The sequence below is a fragment of the Malaclemys terrapin genome, chromosome 1, assembly GCF_027887155.1.
Source record: "Malaclemys terrapin pileata isolate rMalTer1 chromosome 1, rMalTer1.hap1, whole genome shotgun sequence".
Lineage (NCBI taxonomy): Eukaryota > Metazoa > Chordata > Testudines > Emydidae > Malaclemys > Malaclemys terrapin.
The window spans coordinates 198,043,669-198,062,277 of NC_071505.1; the positions used below are offsets into that span (position 1 = coordinate 198,043,669).

Consider the following 18,609-nt stretch of genomic DNA (forward strand, 5'->3'; position numbering starts at 1 on the left):
GGCTCAGGGTGGCCACCCCTGTTCTACATGGTAGCAGTATCAGCATATGGTTACATAGGCTGACATTACCCCATAATTGCTGCCCCATTGCTTACGGTTTCTTGTGTGTGTCTCATCTCTAGATTGTGTGCTCTTCAGGAACTGTCTTACTATGGGTTTGCACAGCACCTACTAGAATGGATCTTAGCACTGGAAGGCCACCTCGGTTATCTCAATAGTATCTAATAAATGTGTGTATATAATAGCCACATTGTTATTAAGCTAGCCTTGATCTTGCCCCTAAATTTGGGTGCCTGCAGTTCTTGGAAGCTAGTTTTGAAAGTTTGGCCCATAAAGGTAAATCAAAGGATTACATCTGTGGAGGGAGAGCTATGCTTTTGTATTACCCATGTCAGAAACATTTACATTTATAAATGCAGTATTTTTGTGCAACAATACAGTGCAGGCAGCACAATGAAATCAGATTTCTCTGTGGAAGTGCCAGAAGTACTTTTATCAGGCGTAAAGCCGGCTCCTGCACCAACCACTCCTGCATAGGGGCTGGTGCAGCCATCCACTCCCTTATTCTTCAATTGAGCTAAGACAGAGCTATCAAAATAAACTTTTGTCCCACCCAAGTTGTCTAGTAACATTTTGTGAAGTGCTCATATAGCATGGTGATGAGAGTGATACTGAAACCTGAACAGAATGAGTCTGGTAAGTCCCACATTAGGCCTAATATTTCCTCCGGTTTAGCCCAGTTTATGTAATTTTGAATGTGGGCAGTCAACTATAAAGCAGTGGCTCTCAAACTAGGGCCGCCGCTTGTTCAGGGAAAGCCCCTGGCGGGCCAGGCCGGTTTGTTTACCTGCCGTGTCTGCAGGTTCGGCCGATCGTGGCTCCTACTGGCCGCGGTTCGCCGCTCCAGGACAATTGGGGCTGCGGAAAGCAGCACAGGCCGAGGGACGTGCTGGACGCAACCCGCATTGGCCTGGAGCAGTGAACTGCAGGCAGGATCGGGCGAACCTGCAGACGCGACAGGTAAACAAACTGGCCCAGCCTGCCAGGGGCTTTCCCTGAACAAGCGGCAGCCCTAGTTTGAGAACCACTGCTATAAAGGATTTAGGGCTTGAACCTGTGAAGACTAGCTTATGTGGCTACCCACTTGGCTACATTTTGCAGGGTCAGACCTTATCTACGCACACTTGCATCAATTTAAAGATGTATTTTTAACCCAATTTAGTTCGATCCATGCACGTTTCTTTGTAGACTTGCTTATTTAATTGAGTGTATATTTTATCTTAATCCTGAAAAAAACAGATTTAAGCTAAACCCATATATGCTTAAATTGAAATAAAGTGTTTAAACTAATTTACGTGTCTAAAATACCTTTAGTTAAACTGGTGCAAGTTTGTTTTTTCTTCCCACTTTCCTCTTCTGATCTCGTATGTAAAGTGTTTTGAAACTCCTGATGAGACATGTTATGGAAAATATAAGTACAGTAGTATTATCTTTAAGCCAGTAGGTTGGACTTCAAGGAGCAGGAATTGAGAAAAAGAGCTGCAGGGGTTTTGGCAGCATCTCTGTGGAATTTCCTCTCTCTGCATAAAAAACAAAATATCCATGGAATATTTTTAAGGGACTTTCCCCAAAATGTACAGACATTCTCGTGGTTTCAGAGGGGAAAAAATAATGTTTCATACAAGAGGAGGTCCTGTCCTGAAGGAGGTCCTGAGCCTCTGCATGAGGGGCTGAGAGGAGGAGGGTGTTGAACATATTTGGCCCAACATCTCTGGTCTATGTGGTCTTTGCCTCTTGCTGCACATCATTTTGTGCCACATTTACCCTATTGATGAGTTTGTGATACCAGGGTTTATTTTAGCTGTAATAATGAACTAACAATTTTACCAAACCCTGAGTGTTCAAAAATTGTGAGATTTAAAAAAGAATGTATCTTTGGATTTTGCTTTGTCTTCTAATCTTTGAGCAAGGCAGGAACATTCAGCTAACGTTTTCAAGCTTTTCTCTGCAACCAAGAGGGCAAGAAACCTGTTTTAAAAAAAAAAAAAAAAAAAAAAGCTGGGGTTCTGGAAGTACATGATTTCAGGAGCTGCAGCTTCAAGGAAAACAGCAAATATGAAACCTGGCAACACAAACTTGAGCTTAATCGTAGTAAACCCCATGAAACTGTCTTGGTTGTGGGCACTTTTTAAGGAGGGGTGGTTAGCACCAAGTTTCAATGTGAATAATTAGTAACATTCACACAGCAAAGGCAGGTCTGGACGGTCAGTGATCGCGGGATCGGATCCTGCAAACACTGGGCCTATAGCACTTGCTGCTACCCGGGCTGAGCTAGCAGTACTGTAGGTGCTAGGAAGGCTACCGGCTGGGCCCTAGCGGAGACACCACGCAGCAGGCAGAGGACGAAGCCCGGCAGCCCCAGCGCCGGCCGAGCAGCAGACACCGCAGCAGCGGGCAGGGACCTCCCGCCTCTAGCCGGCGCTGTGCGGCTGCAAGGCCCGGCCTGCCGCGTCCCGGGGCTCGCTGCTGCACCAGCCAGGCGCCCGGGCCCCTGCGGCGAGTCCAGCCCGCGCCTCCCCGACCCGCTCCCCTGAGCCCGGCCATGCTGGCGGCGCGGCTGCTGCGGGCGGCCCCGAGCGGGCTCGCCTCCCTCCACAGCTCCGCCCGCCGCCTGCGCGGGGCCCGCGTGGCCGTGGTGAGTACAGCCCGGCCCGGGGGCTCAGGCAGCGCTGGGCCCCGTAGCAGGGCTCAGCACCAGTTGCAAACAGGCGGCGCTGGGCTCCAGGCGGGCTGGGGACCGCAGTCCATGCGGGGGGAGGCGTTTTCCACGTGGGGAGCTCCAGGGAACTGCGCAGAGCCCCCCCGGGCGGGTTATAACTCCAAAGTGAAACTCTCTCACTGCCTGCTTCTGTACCTGTGTCCTCTGCCTGGCCTGGGCTGTGGCGTGTGCTGAGCGCGGGGTTAGTTGCCTCCTTAGATCTTGCTCTGCAGCTGGTGACCCAGCTGGAATCTTTGAGATTAGTAGAGATGATTTGGTTTTTAAGCCAGTGGAAAGGGTAATGCTAGTTGAAGGAGACTGGCCACCCACCAAACACAGTCCTGGAGCTGAAGTGTCCTGCCGCTCCCCTGTTAGGATACCCACTCCAGGTACTGCTGTATTAACACAGGGCTTAATGCTTAAGAATATAATAACGGCCATACTGGGGCAGACCAATGGTCCATTTAGCCCAGCATCCTGTCTTCTGGCCCAGGCCAATGCCAGGTGCTTCAGAGGGAATGAACAGAGCTGGGCAATTTTAAGTGATCCATCCCGTCATCCAGTCCCAGCTTCTGGTAGTTGGAAGTTTAGGGGCCTCAAGAGCATGGGGTTACATCCTTGACCATCTTGGCTAGTAGCCATTGATGGACCTATCCTCCATGAATACAGTAGATCTAATTCTTTTTTAAATTCAGTTATACTTTTAGCCTTCTCAGCATCCTGGGCAATGATTTGCACAGGTTGACTGTTTGTTGTGTTAAAAAGAACTTCCTTGTGTTTGTTTTTAAACTGCTTCCTATTAATTTAATTGGGTCCCTAGTTCTTGTGTTATGTGAAGGAGTAAGTAATACTTTTCTATTCACTTTTTCCACACCATTCATTTTATAGACCTCTATCATATCCCTCATTAGTCATCTCTTTTCTAAGTGGAACAGCTTTTTTTTTTCCCCACTCTTTTTAATCTCTCCTCATATGGAAGCTGTTGCATACCCCTAGTCATCTTTGTTGCCCTTCTCTGCACCTTTTCCAATTCTAATACATCTTTTTTTAGATTGTGTTACCATAATAGCATGCAGTATTCAGGGTGTGAGCATACCATGGATTTATAAAGTGGCTATATGATATTTTCTTTTTTTTTGTCTACACCTTTCCTAGTGATATCTAATATTGTTAGCTTATTTAACTGCTGCTGCACATTGAGTGAAAATTTTCAGAGAACTAGCCATGATGAGTCTAGGGGCTGGTCCACACTAACCCCCCACTTCGAACTAAGATACGCAACTTCAGCTACGTTATTCACGTAGCTGAAGTCGAACTATCTTAGTTCGAACTTACCGCGGGTCCACACGCGGCAGGCAGGCTCCCCCGTCGACTCCGTGTACTCCTCTCGTGGAGCAGGAGTACCGGCGTCGACGGCGAGCACTTCCGGGATTGATTTATTGCGTCTAGATAAGACGCAATAAATCGATCCCAGAAGATCGATTGCTTACCACCGGACCCGGAGGTAAGTATAGACGTACCCTAAGATCTTTCTTGAGTGGTAACAGCTAATTTAGACCCCATTATTCTGTATGTATAGTTGTGATTATTTTTCCCAGTATGTGTTACTTAGCACTTTTCGACACTGAATTTCATCTGCTATTTTGTTGCCTGGTCGCCCAGTTTTGTCAGATCCCTTTGTAATCTTTGCAGTCAGCTTTGAACTTACCCAAGAATCTTGGGCCAAGATAGTTAATTTTGTATCATCTCCACATTTTGCCACCACACTGTTCGCTGCCCTTTTCTTAATCATTTATGAATATATTGAACTGCACTGGTCACAGTACAGATTCTGGGGGTCCCTTCGAGTTCCCTCTCTCCATTGTGAAAACCAACCATTTATTCCTACACTTTGTTTTCTATCTTTTAGCCAGTTACTGCCATGAGAGGGCCTTCCCTCTTATCCCATGACTGCTTAGTTTGCTTAAGAGCCTTTGGTGATGACCTTGTCAAAGGCTTTCTGAAAGTTTACTCCCCATATTGATCGGCTCTCCTTTGTTCATATGCTTATTGACGCACTCAAAAAATTCTAATAGATTGGTGATGCGTGACTTCTTTTTACAAAAGACACTTCCCCAACATATTGTGTTTATCCATGTGTCTGATAATTCTGTTCTTTATTGTAGTTTCAAGCAATTTGCTTGGTACTGAAGTTAGGTTTATCAGCCTCTAATTGCCAGGATTACCTCTGGAGCCTTTTTTAAAAATGGGCATTACATTAGCTACCCTCCAGTCATCTTGTACTGCTTGAAGCTATAGATTACATACCACAGTTAATAGTTCTTCAATTTCATATCTGAGTTTCTACAGAACTCTTGGTTGACTACCATCTAGTCCCAGTGACTTATTACTGTTTAATTTTATTGGTTTGTTCCAAAATCTCCTGTATTGACATCTCAGTTTGGGCAACTTTCTCAGATTTATCACCTGAAAAGAATGGATGGGTGTGGAGATCTCCCTCACATCTTCTGCAGTGAAGACGGATGCAGAGAATTCATTTAGCTTCTCTGCAACAGCCTTGTGTTCCTAGAGTGCTCCTTTAGCACCTCGATTGTCCAGTGGCCCCACTGACTTTTGTCAGGCTTCCTGTTTCTGATGTACATAACAATTTTTTGGCTGTTTGTTTTTGTGTCTTTAGCTAGTTGTTCTTCAAATCCTTTCCTGGCCTGCCTAATTATACTTTTGCACTTGACTTGGCAGTTTAGAGACAAGCGGAAGAGAGTCTCCTGAGAGAGGATGTGTAGGCTATTAAACTGATACCAACAGTTAGTTAATATAAATATGTCACTTTACAGTACTCTCTGCCTGAGCTGAAACTTTATTTTATTTAATCTGGTCCATGACATAGTTTGACTTTATGTACACACACTTCAGACCAAACTGTACATTGCATTCACTCCCGCAGTCTAATTTCATAGGGCTTAAGGAAAGATAAATTAGTGGAGGTGGTAAAGACTCTAATGAAGTGAATAAGGTCAAAAGCTATTTGGTACTTCATAATTGAAAGGAAGCCATGATAAATAAAGTTAAAATTGGAGAACATCTAGGAGCTAGCTACCTAAATATTAAGAGGGTTGAAATGATGTCTGTAGCAGAAATAATAATCAGAAAAGCAGAGTACGAAGGAACTGGGAATTAAAATAGGCTGGAATTCAGTCCCAAATGGGAAAATCACCAGTGGTAAGTATTTGAGGTACAGTTGGGAAAGCTATGGGCAATACGCATTCCAATAATGCCTTAAATGCTAAGTGGGCAACCAAAAGCAGTGTGCTGGTGTGGGGAAATACAGAACCGCATAAAAGGGAACCAGAGGGCATTAAAATTACAAAAGAAACTGGGAAAGACAAAACTTGACAGGTTGTAAAAATAAAATCTAAAGAGGTAAATTGCACAGAGCATCTTAAATAACAAGAAGTTTTAAATATATATAAAATATGCATGCAATGGATAACTGATAATGCACTCACTAAGCTGCTTAAAAATGAGGGGAGAGCTTGGGTTAAGAAAGTAGAGTTGTTAAAGGGACACTGCCAATTGGAAACCTAGTCACTGTTTAAAGCACGAATTTAAAATAGTTTCAGGAAGTACAAATGCCCTTGGAATTTTTTGTGTCTTTACAGTCACAATTTCCCTATTTTTAAAATCTTTCTCTCTCTTTTTTTGTTGCTGTCTAGAAGAACCACACAAACAGGGAAAACTGACTATACGCCCAGTGTGTCAAATGCACAAAGTAAACAAACTGCAGAAATTGGGGAACATTATTTTCTCTAATCTCCTTAAGTTCCACTGTTCTTCAGTAATAGCCAGGATAGATTCAGACATGGGAGGACACACTTAGCTAACAGTTTGGGGTTATTTGAAAGCACTGTTCCTATGGCTAAAAAGGCAAATTCAGTTGAGCTATTTAGTGTACTTAGATTTTAAAAAGTGACTTAGCTATTAATCTCTGATATGGATCCTAAGAATAAGAGTAATGTAACAGGTAAAATAGAGTGTCATAAATTCTGACTTTTGAGGTGTGCTTTTTAACTCCCTTCTGTTTGAATGAAAAGTTTATGTATGCATCAAGGTCTGAATATATTCCATTATATGTAAGATCACCCTCTTTACATATCTTAGGAGCATGAAAGCTCATAATATTATTTTTAGCCACTTTTGTGACTGCCATCACATTTTAAAACAATGTGTCAGTTTTTCAAGTCTGAGAAAAATGCAAAATACTTTTTGCTTTTCAAATCAGTAGTAACTACTGAGCCATTTGCCTGAATCGGAACAAGCTACTATAAATAGGACATGCCAGTTCTTATGTAACCCATCAGTACTGAGGCCACTATCTGTTTTGTTTGATAAGGGTGCAGCTGCAATTGCTTTATCCCCAAATGCTTGTGCAAGACCCCTAAAGACAGTCTGGAAAATACATATTTTGTCTGAAATGTTGTGTTGATTTTCTCTTTGCAGGTCTTGTCTGGATGTGGTGTATATGATGGTACGGAAATCCACGAGGCCTCAGCGTAAGCAGCTTTGCATTATTGCAGAGTCCAGAACTGTATTCTTCACATGATTAGAGCATTTTATTCTGTTTAATTAATTTCCAGTTTCCCAGGGTTGTCGGTACTACCCTGGATGGTGTGTGGTTTTCTCCCAGGGTTGGTTCTTTCCATACCCCATGAAAATCCACCACTTTGTCTCAGCTTTATGGTCCTCCTTAAGTTCTCATATTGCATGCTTCCGGCTGAGGAGGAGTGGGCAGACTCCATCACCACCACACGCTAAGCCAGAGCGATGAGCTATTGGTAGACAATCCTCTCCCAAGAGCTAGCTGCTGCTCTAGCATTTCCAGCTCAGGAAGCATGACCGTAGACTTCCCGTGTTTCCTAATCGCCTTCCTGGGCCAAGTTCCAGTGCCAGGATGATTAATGTTCAGATTGAGTTAGACCCTTCGCACTGTACACCAGATAATGGGACATTGATCTTAATATCCTTTTGTGAGACTTTTGGACTCTTCTTACAGTTCTGAAGGAAGACTGTACTGCTTTCTGTAACAGGAGTAAATAACACAGCAATCAAAGGGGTTTAAGTAATATCTGCAGCTCATCTAGTCTTCCATCTCACTTTCCCCCCTTGACAGTCTATAATAAATGCCCTATAGAGTGGTGCTGAAGCTTTTCCTGTCGTGCCCCTCCCCTTACCAGTAATGGACTCTGTCTATGCCTCCCCCCCATTACTGCACAGTTGGCTCAGCAGAGGAACACGTGTGCTGAAGGGGGAGGTGGGGGTGGGGGCAGAACTGGGACTGGGGGAGGAGCTGTGGCTAGAGCCAGAGCTGGGCTAGATAGTGCTCCCTCCCACTCCCCGTGGGCATTGGCCCAGGTCCTGCTGCATGCATCCCCTGAATGTTCCTCCACACCCCCTTGGGGGGCGCACCTCATAGTTTGGAGAGCACTATCCTATACATTCTCTAAAAACTGACACTTTGTGGTCATTTTGTATGCTACGTTTTCAATACTGTTTTCCAAAACACGTAATATATTTCTGGTAGGACACAGAACCAGATAAAAACCTGCTCTAATCGGTTCCTTAAAGACTCCCTCTCTTCTAAGGCTTTCATCATATTTTTATCTATTTTGTAGCATTTTGGTTCACCTGAGTCGTGGGGGAGCTGAAGTTCAGATGTATGCCCCAGATATTCCTCAGATGCATGTTATTGATCACAGCAAAGGACAACCAGCTGAGGCTGAATCAAGGTAAGAGCTACATTTAATTTGCACAAGATGACTCCAGCTTCTTGAGCTTGTGCTGCAGAAGTTATGCCCTATACTAAATATTTACTAGTAGCAATTTTCCCAAAGTATTTAACTTTATGCCTACTAATATTTTGTATGTGAGGAAAAACTTAGATTCTTTGTCTTGTGGCTGCCACTTAAAACCTTATTCCATTCCTTGCTCATGGGTACAGTTCTATTTCAGAAGCAGCTGTAGCTGTAGTTATTCAGGGTCATTATTTTTGACTCTTCAAAAATAACACCCATCTCTTACACAGTTTCACCACACTTGTGCATGCAGTGGCTTCATTACTCTTATTGCTTCATTTCTTGTTCTTCAAGAAACGTTTTAGTGGAATCAGCAAGGATTGCTCGTGGTAAAATCGCAGACCTGGCTAAACTTAGTACAAAGGACCATGATGCTGTGATATTCCCTGGTGGATTCGGAGCTGCTAAAAACCTGTGAGTGCCAAGCTAAGTAAAGTGGTACAGAAATCCTTTATTCATAATTCAGACAGTGACCTTTTTACAAAATATGTTAGTTTACATAGTATACCCCAGGGGTTTTCAACAAGGGGTATGCGGAGGTCTTCCATGGGGTACATCAACTAATCTAGAAATTTGCCTAGTTTTACAACAGACTACTTCACACTAGTGAAGTCGGTACAAACTAAAATTTCATACAGACAATGACTTATTTATACTGCTCTATATACTATACACTGAAATGAAAGTACAATATTTATATTCCAATTGATTCATGTTATAATTAGTGCTGTCGATTAATCGCAGATAACTCACGCAATTAACTCAAAATTAATCGCAATTAACAAAATTAATCACAATTAATCGCAGTTTTAATCACACTATTAAATAGAATACCAATTGAAATTTATTAAATATTTTGGATGTTTATGTACTGTGACAAAGTTCCTCCTCTATCTTGGTGGGTCCTGCACTTATTGGCAGATTTGCTCACTTCAGATTCACCCTGTGGGTCAGGAAACAGTCCAGAGACCTTCCCTTCTGGTAGAAGCTATAGTCCAGGTCAATTCCTCCTGTGTTTGATCAGGAGTTGGGAGGTATGGGGGGAACCCAGGCCCGCCCTCTACTCCGGGTTCCAGCCCAGGGCCCTGTGGACTGCAGCTGTTTAGAGTGCCTCCTGGTACAGTTGCACGACACCTACAACTCCCTGGGCTACTTCCCCATGGCCTCCTCCCAACACCTTCTTTGTCCTCACCACCGGACTTTCCTCCTGATGTCTGATAACGCTTGTACTTCTCCATCCTCCAGCAGTACGCCTACTCACTCTCAGCTTCTTGCTCCCAGTTCCTCTCACACACTTCCTCTCCTCTGGCTCCTCCTGGCTTGACTGGAGTGAGCCCTTTTATAGCATCAGAGGGGGGCTTAATTAGAGTCAGGTGCTTAACTGCCTCACCTGACTCTTAGCAGGTTAATTGGAGTCAGGTGGTCTATTAGCCTGGAGCAGCCCCTGCTCTGGTCACTCAGGGAACAGAAAACTACTTATCCAGTGGCCAGTATATCTCCCTTCTGCTACTCTGCTGTTCCCAACTGGTCTGGGTCTATCACAGTACATTTTCATATATATTGTATTATATATTGTAAATGAAATCAAAGTGTATATTATTTTTATTACAAATATTTGCACTGTGAAAATGATAAACAAAAGAAATCATATTTTTCAATTCACCTTGTACAAGTACTGTAGTGCAATCTCTTTGTCGTGAAAGTGCAATTTAGAAATGTAAATTTTCTTTTGTTACATAACTGCACTCAAAAACAAAACAATGTAAAACTTCAGAGCCTACAAGTCCACTCAGTCCTACTTCTTGTTCAGCCAAACACTAAGACAAACAAGTTTGTTTACATTTACAGGAGATAATGCTGCCCTCTTCTTATTTACAGTGTCACCAGAAAGTGAGAACAGGCATTTACATGGCACTTTTGTAGCTGCCATTGCAAGGTATTTACGTGACAGATATGCTAAACATTCGTGTACCCCTTCATGCTCTGGCCACCTTTCCAGAGGACATGCTTCCATGCTGATGAAGCTCGTTAAAAAAATAATGCATTAATTAAATTTGTAACTGAACTCCTTGGGGGAAAATTGTATGTCCCCTGCTCTGTTTTACCTGCGTTCTGCCATATATTTTATGTTATAGCAGTCTCGGATGATGACCCAGCACATGTTGTTCATTTTAAGAACACTTTCAATGCAGATTTTACAAAACGCAAAGAAGGTACCGATGTGAGATTTCTAAAGATAGCTACAGCACTTGACCCAAGGTTTAAGAATCTGAAGTGCCTTCCAAAATCTGAGAGGGACGAGGTGTGGAACATGCTTTCAGAAGTCTTAAAAGAGCAACGCTCCGATGCGGAAACTATAGAACCCAAACCACCAAAAAAGAAAATCAACCTGCTGCTGGTGCTATCTGACTCAGATAATGAAAATGAACATGCATCGGTCCGCACTGCTTTGGATTGTTATCGAGCAGAAATCATGATCAGCATGGACGCATATCCTCTGGAATGGTGATTTGAAGCACGAAGAAACATATGAATCTTTAGCGCATCTGGGACATAAATATCTTGCGATGCCAGCTACAACAGTGCCATTTGAACGCCTGTTCTCATTTTCAGGTGATATTGTAAACAAGAAGCCGGCAACATTATCTTCTGCACATGTAAACAAACTGGTTTGTCTGAACGATTGGCTGAATGACAAGTAGGACTGAGTGGACTTGCAGGCTCTAAAATTTTACATTTTTATTTTTGAATGCAGTTTTTCTGTACATAATTCTACATTTGTAAGTTCAACTTTCATGATAAAGAGATTGCACTACAGTACTAGTATTAGGTGAATTGAAAAATACTATATTTTGTTTTTACAGTGCAAATATTTGTCATCAAAAATACTAATATAAAGTGAGCACTGTACACTTTGTACTCTGTGTTGTAATTGAAATCAATATATTTGAAAATGTAGAAAACATCCAAAAATATTTAAATACATGGTATTCTATTATTATTTAACAGTGCGCTTAATCCCGATTAATTTTTTAATCACTTGACAGCCCTAGTCATAATTATATGGTAAAAAGGAGAAAGTAAGCAATTTGTCAGTAGTAGTGTGCTGCGACATTTTTGTATTTTTATATCTGATTTTGTAAGCAAGTAGTTTTTAAGTGAGGAGAAACTTGAAGGTACGCAAGACAAATCGGACTCCTGAAAGAGGTACGGTAGTTGGGAAAGGTTGAGAGCCTTTGGAGTTAAGGAAGGCTTCTTTCAAATTGTTTGGGGATTCCCATGGGATAACATTTTCAGTGCTGCACATGGATGGGTGGGCGGGGGTTTCCCTACGAGATTCTTATTATTGTTAGAGTGGCATTTTGTAATCTGCAAATTCCACACTGAAAAATTTCCCACCAAAACTAGGCAGCAGTTCTTGTGCTTACACACCACATTAAAAAAAACCCTTTCCTTTCTCTGTGGTGGTGATTTTTGGGGCATGTTGGAGGGATGTGAAGATTATAAAACTTTTAATTTTAGATCATCTCCAGTATCTTGCTCTTATTTCTTTCTGCCTGAGTCTATATAGAAAGTGTTGGGATAGTATTAAACTAATCACTAAATAATTTCCTTTCAAAAAGTTCATGGATTAGCCTAGTGAAACTCCATGTGTCTTGTGACCAGTTAGTCTTCTTGACCTCTTTGATTCTTTTGAGAAATTTTGAGTTTTTTTTTTTTTTTTTAAACCATCTGTCTTGGATGGTTTAGTCGTAACAAATCCTGCATCATGGCAGAGGGTTAGACGAGATGACCCTTGTGGTCTCTTCTAACCCTGTGGTTCTGAGATTCTATGAAATGGCTTCTTCTAGGATGTTCCTTGATGTGTCGTCATAAGAAATTATTTTTTCTGTTCTGGTAATGATCTGAAAATCTGGTAGCATTGCTGTACTGTTTCTGCAAAATGTTAGAAGCCTGATTTGGTAACGCTTAGTACTTAGATTTGTGGTTTATAATTTTTTACTTGACACGGTGAAGAGTTTGTATCCACTTTCCATTTTTGATGTCCATTGAGAGCTGCTCTGAGCGTGCACGTATAAAGTCATAGCATTATATTGAGGTGTTAATGAAAGCGTCTTGTTGTGGCAGTTCCACCTTTGCTGTGGATGGGAAGGATTGCAAAGTGAATGGAGAGGTTGAACGTGTCCTGAAGGAGTTCCACAAAGCTGGGAAACCCATTGGGTATGTACATTTTAGGTGCATTGGGTATGGTATATTTAGAGGAGCAATTAAAAGTACTGTTGTGTAGTTGATAATTTATATCAGAGCAGAGATAAAGCAAATTCTAGATAAGTTGGTGGATGTTAGTCTTTGAGCTAGAAAAAATGTATTCAGCCTTGCATTTATTACTGGTTAATTAAAAAAAATAATCTTCTTTCAAGATGGTACGAAGAAAGAGAAGTCCAGCTAAGAAAATGTTTACCTTGCTTCCCAGGAAAAGCATGATGATGAAAGAAATTACCTTTTCATGTTTGACATTATGATCTTTAAATACATGTATGCATTTGAATCTTCATAATTATAATTAATCCTTTTAAGTAGTAGTCTCATTGGAGTAACCTTTTCTATTTTTCTTGCAGCCTGTGCTGCATTTCACCAGTGTTGGCTGCAAAAGTACTCTCTGGTGCTGAAGTTACTGTGGGACATGAAGAAGAGGAAGGTGGGAAATGGCCGTATGCCGGAACTGCAGGAGCCATTAAAGCATTGGGAGGAAAACACTGTGTAAAAGAAGTAACTATATCCTTTCCGATTAATAATCAGTGACCACGTGTTGAGGGACACTGCTATTCTTAATGTATAAGTCAGCACAGTTGCAAAAATATACAGAGTCAATGCTTAACTGTTGATAGTCTGGTAGGATTATACTGTAGTATGATACATGTGGATTAGGCAACATTATTCCCATTGATTTATCAAATTAATTGTGTGGCTGAATCCTTACACATGGTGCTCAGTTGTTGCCTGAAAATTCCTTTGGCACAACCAGTACCGCGGTTACGTCAGAAGTGTTATACATAATGGCCTACAAGTACAAACTATCCATGGGAAAGGACCCCATAACTAGTCAGTTTTGTTTGAAATTCATTTCTTCCTTTTTCCAAAAGTCTAAAGCAGTGACCAAGACATCTTTATCTTGAAGCATTAACTTCTAAGCAAGGAGTTTCCTATCTTTTCATGTAATCTTTAATGCTCTTTTCCCCATTGATGCAATACTGGTATTTCTGACAAAATAAGTAGAACATCTCCATTCCGAGGCTACAACTATGGCCACTTTTACATTACTTGGGGGTTGGGGAAGATATTTTTTGAAGATGTAGGTGGTGATTTTTCATTCTACAGACAGCATCTGCAAATACTAGGTTGGCTGTGGTTTCCTTAACTCTCTTCCACGAAGCTCATGTAGACGTGAACAACAAGATGGTTACTACCCCAGCATTTATGTGTGAAACGGAATTACATCACATCTTTGATGGTATTGGGGCCATGGTAAAGGGTGTCCTGAAATTAACAGGCAAATGAAGTGGCTATCTGTAATAATAATAGTAAGTTTTAGGAAATTAAGCGTACAATACCAGAAATATCATGCATCGATGGAAACATATTTCCCCTGCTTGCCCCTTTAGCACTTTTATAAACCCAGCCACAAAGTTGACAGTCTGATTCCCAGCTGTGTTCAGATATTGCAAAAATGTTTGCTACGTAAATGCATTGATTTCCAAGCACATCCTCACTAAAGCGTCTGCTGACTGGCTCTTTGAGTAAAGGTAATGCATCCAGTAACCTTAATAATTTTTTGGACTTGGACAGTTGGTGAGGGTTGTGTGAGAATGTTCTGAGACCAGCCAGAATACTATTCCAACAACAAAAAAACCCTCCATTCCTTCGAAAAATACTAGGGACACACATGAAAACGGAATGACATGAATACTGTGGAATCAGAATATCTGGAGCAGCAGCCTGGTGCAGTGGACTGAGCATAGGGCTGGATTGCTTTGTAGATTTCACAGTTCTGTTTCAGAGGCTGCTTAGTGTGGTTGAAATGCACCAGTTACATTGCTGTTGCAAGGAGTAGATACAGCTGCTGTAGGACTGACTGCCATTCAGAGGTGGGGAGTGAAGTTACTGCTGACTGCTGTTCGTTCTGAGGAAAGCTATGTTAAAATGCATCCCTGGCTAGTCTAGCTGCCTTCCATTGAAACAGCTATTGTATTGAGTTCTCTGGGTGTGTCAGTCTGAACTTTGGCATTGAGAGAGTGCTGGGATCCGGGGACAGAGAAATTTAAGAGAACTGAACCATAGGGACACACTTACCCGTGTGTTTCAAGCAAGGCTGCAATAATTTGCTGGGTATGCAGTCATTTCGTATGTCCATGAGGTAAAAGTCCGGATCAGCTTTGATGTAGCCAATGGAAACAGTCATTTCTATGCCCCATGGTTAACGCAACATTAATTAAAACATTGTGTTGCATGGCCCTCCTTTCCATATTCTTTTCATGGCTTTTTTTCTGTTTTAAAAGGTGTGCTTTATCCAAATATGAATAAATCTGTGTGTCAGCAGCAGGACACACCTTATTGTAAATGCCCTAGCATTTTGAAGAATCTCTCCTAATTTAACTGCACAAGAAGCCTTTTATATCTAAAAGAGGGCTTGAAACAGGGAAAAAGTATCAGCGACAGTGCCTTGTACATTTTAAAGATATCTTCCACATGAACGTAGTTACTTGCCTAGCAATGGGCAGCAGGCTGACTCCAGTGCTATTACCACCTTCCCCTTTCCAGACTAACAGCGCTCCTTCCATAGAAATACAATCAAATGTAAGAAGAATGAGGTATAAATTAATTAAATGTTGTCCACTTATTTTCTTTTCCCTTTTCCTTGCATCTCTCTTTTAATCATAGAATATTTGCATTTGAAGGAGCCTTTAGTGATTCATAGAGTCCAACAACCTTCAGCATTTCCATCTCTTTCCTAAATGTTGTCTATTCACTTATTTTTATTTCTCTTCCTGCCTCATTAACTTTTTTCTTTATAGGCCGGCATAGCATTCTGTTCCTTGTATTCTCTTTCAGCTCCAAGTTGTCTGTCTTTCTCTCTATTCACAGAAAAATAATGTCGACATAACAGAGCTTTGTGCCCCATGGGCACCAGCTTTTCACATACAAGTACCATGTTCCAAATACATTTGCCCTGTGTTTTTTAATCAACAGGAATTTTAAGACATGTACATGAAGTTGTTTTTCAAGAGTCCCAATTCTTTTGTTCCTATTATGATGATGATGATCTTAAAAGGTTACAACGTGGATTTTGAGGATGTTTTTGCCACCACATAGTCTGCTAATTTGTTTACTCTGTGATGTAATGATATGAATATACATTGTTCTGCTTATTGGTGCTTTTGTTATCCAGACTTTAGGCCTGCTGTCACTGTTAAGAAAACTAAACTAATTTTGATGTGGCTACAGAAATTTTCTGTGTGTGGTGTTAACTTTATGTACAGTGTTTTACTGTAGTATTAACAAAAATGTCATGTATGAGATATGTTCCAGGGAATATATATATCATAGTGGGTGTTTCAGTTAAAGGTGGTTCTTGTCAATTTTAAACTAATGAGCTTCATTTAGATTCTGATGTGGTCTGATTGTGTGATATCGCATTGAGGTATCATAAATACTATCTATGCCCTTGACTGGAAAGCAGTGGGGATTTAAGAAGATGCTTTTCCTTTGTAAAAAAGATGGTTCCATTTGAAAAATGGTTTAATCAATGCTCATGTGAAAAGAAAAGTACTCTTATGGAAGAGATTTTTTCTCTATTAGAGCATTTTTTTAAAAATACAAAACATTTTTGTCTAGTACATGTCCAGCGTGAGCTGAGGTTTTGAAATTGCACCACAAGCATATGCACTTCACGTTGATCACCTTAATAGTCAAAACTGTGAGCTTCAATAGTATCCTCTCTTGTGGAGGTTCTCAGGAAGCTAAAAACAAGAGCTACATACAAATTATATTAAGTTTGTTTGGGTGGAGGTTAGTAAACTTCATGTTGCTCATGATTTGTTACAAGGCTGGGTTTATGTGTGCAGAAATTGTCAGCTATCAGAGGAGCAAGAATAGAAGTGTAAGACATTGTTTTCATGTAGCTGACTACAAATAAAGGCTGCTTCCATATGTTTCGCTTGTAAATTTATTTATTAATCAACTTATTTTTTCAGATATAGGGTTATCTTACTGGGGAGAAGGCAGGGTTTGAACTTTATTGAGGGTATGAAATGTTCTAACTATCTTTAAATGTTGAGTCCGTGGGAAAGCTCTAGAAGAAGGGGCTGTATACAAGGAATTTTTTAAGCACCGTTCTTAAATGTGTGCCTGCCTTACATGTGCAGGAATTAAAAAGGAATAGTATATAAAGAGCACTGCAAAACGTACAGTACTTTGCCTGTCGATGGTAGTGAACTCCTAGGATTAGTGAGAACTCCTACAGTCTGTGATAGCTGTTGTTCTATCTTCTACAGGGCTGTGTGTGTACCTCTTCTATGGCACTACATCTCCCAGGGTCTGGGTGGAGGTTTCTCTTTAGCTTCTCATCTTACCACAATAAGGCTATTGCATGTTAAGATTTTTCATACCTGCAATTCCCAGTGTGTGCAGCTCCATTGGAGGTAGCTGTAGTGCAGATTCAGGAATCTTCCCTTTCTGTTGGAATAAAGTTTCCTTTTCTCTGGGCTAGACAGAGGTGATCTTTTTGAGAAAGGGAGACATTTTGAAGAAGTAGCTAGCCCTATATCACTACCAGTCGTTGCAGAACTAGGTCACAGATCAAGACAATGCACAGCTCTTCAATCTGGTTAATTCACTGAATGTAGCTACCCAAATAAGAGTGACTTCCAGAAATACTTTCTTTCAACTGTGCCCTCTTTGGACACTTGCAATCCTGGCCATGGTGATCTATGGCTTTGTGACCTCCAGGTTGGATTGCTGCAATGCCCTATGCCTGGGAATAAACATACAAGCCCTTAAAACTCCAACTAGCATAGAATGCAACAGTGCACCTAGTAAGCATCAGCAGTGGAAGAGAACACATCACCCTGGAGTTCTGGTTTCTGTACTGCAGCCCATTTAATAATGGATCAAGGTCACAGTCCTAATTTTCTAAGTTTTCATGAGCTCGGGACTCTTACTTGGGAACCCAGCCGTCAGTCAACAAGACCTTTTAAGGCAGCTGTGCCCCTTATGAATAAGGAAGCCACCCACAAAAAGAGGGAATCGCGAGTGCTGGGGACACAGCTTTTTTCAGGGCTGGCGCACAGTTGTGGAAGTGCATTAATTGGGGAGATCAGGAGGAACATGAGCTACACTGCCTTCACAAAGACAAGACTTGTCACTGTGCTTGCCCTCAGCAAGAAATGCATTTTAAAACATCCCTTCAGCACCAAGGAGAGGTAAGGGAGAAAGAACCAAACACGAAAGAATGAATCTTTCATTTACTTGTGAGGCACTCAGATTGCACAGTGATGAGTACAGTACAAAACCCTTTCTGGTTCTTGTTGTGAGGTGAGGCTATTGCAGGACTTTAATATTTCCCTCCAAAATTACACTTGGGTAAAAGCCAGGTTGGGTAAGTCCATGTGTTGTGTGGGGGGGATTAATAGGAAGAAGGAAACACCTCTCTGGCAGGATTGGTTTTTTCCCCTCTCTCTGCGAAATGGTGGCTATTTGAAGATGCCTAGAAGCTTCTTATTTCTGTAAGAGGGGGGCACAGTGCAGCTGAGGTGATCAAAGGTCCATGGTAAGTACAATTGAGCACGTGACTATCGTCAGAACTCAGAGGTGTGTTCATATGTTCAGTCTTCCCCAGTCTCCCCCCTCCTCTCCTGGCAGGCACACATTTATACACAAAATAATTTGTCCACAGACAATGTTTTCAGTCTGCAGCCAAAATGTTTTGAGAGCTGATTTATATGA

The 18,609-nt window shown here is 41.5% G+C and overlaps 1 protein-coding gene across 1 annotated transcript; it reads left to right on the forward strand.

Moving 5' to 3' along the window:
• Positions 1–2,485: 2,485 nt before the first annotated feature.
• On the forward strand, positions 2,486–16,817 carry GATD3 (glutamine amidotransferase class 1 domain containing 3). The gene is made up of 6 exons (XM_054005319.1): positions 2,486–2,695; positions 7,256–7,308; positions 8,428–8,541; positions 8,902–9,021; positions 12,736–12,828; positions 13,227–16,817. The coding sequence occupies exons 1-6, from the start codon at positions 2,603–2,605 to the stop codon at positions 13,408–13,410; spliced, it is 657 nt and encodes a 218-aa protein (XP_053861294.1). The 5' UTR covers positions 2,486–2,602; the 3' UTR covers positions 13,411–16,817.
• The last annotated feature ends 1,792 nt before the right edge of the window (positions 16,818–18,609 follow it).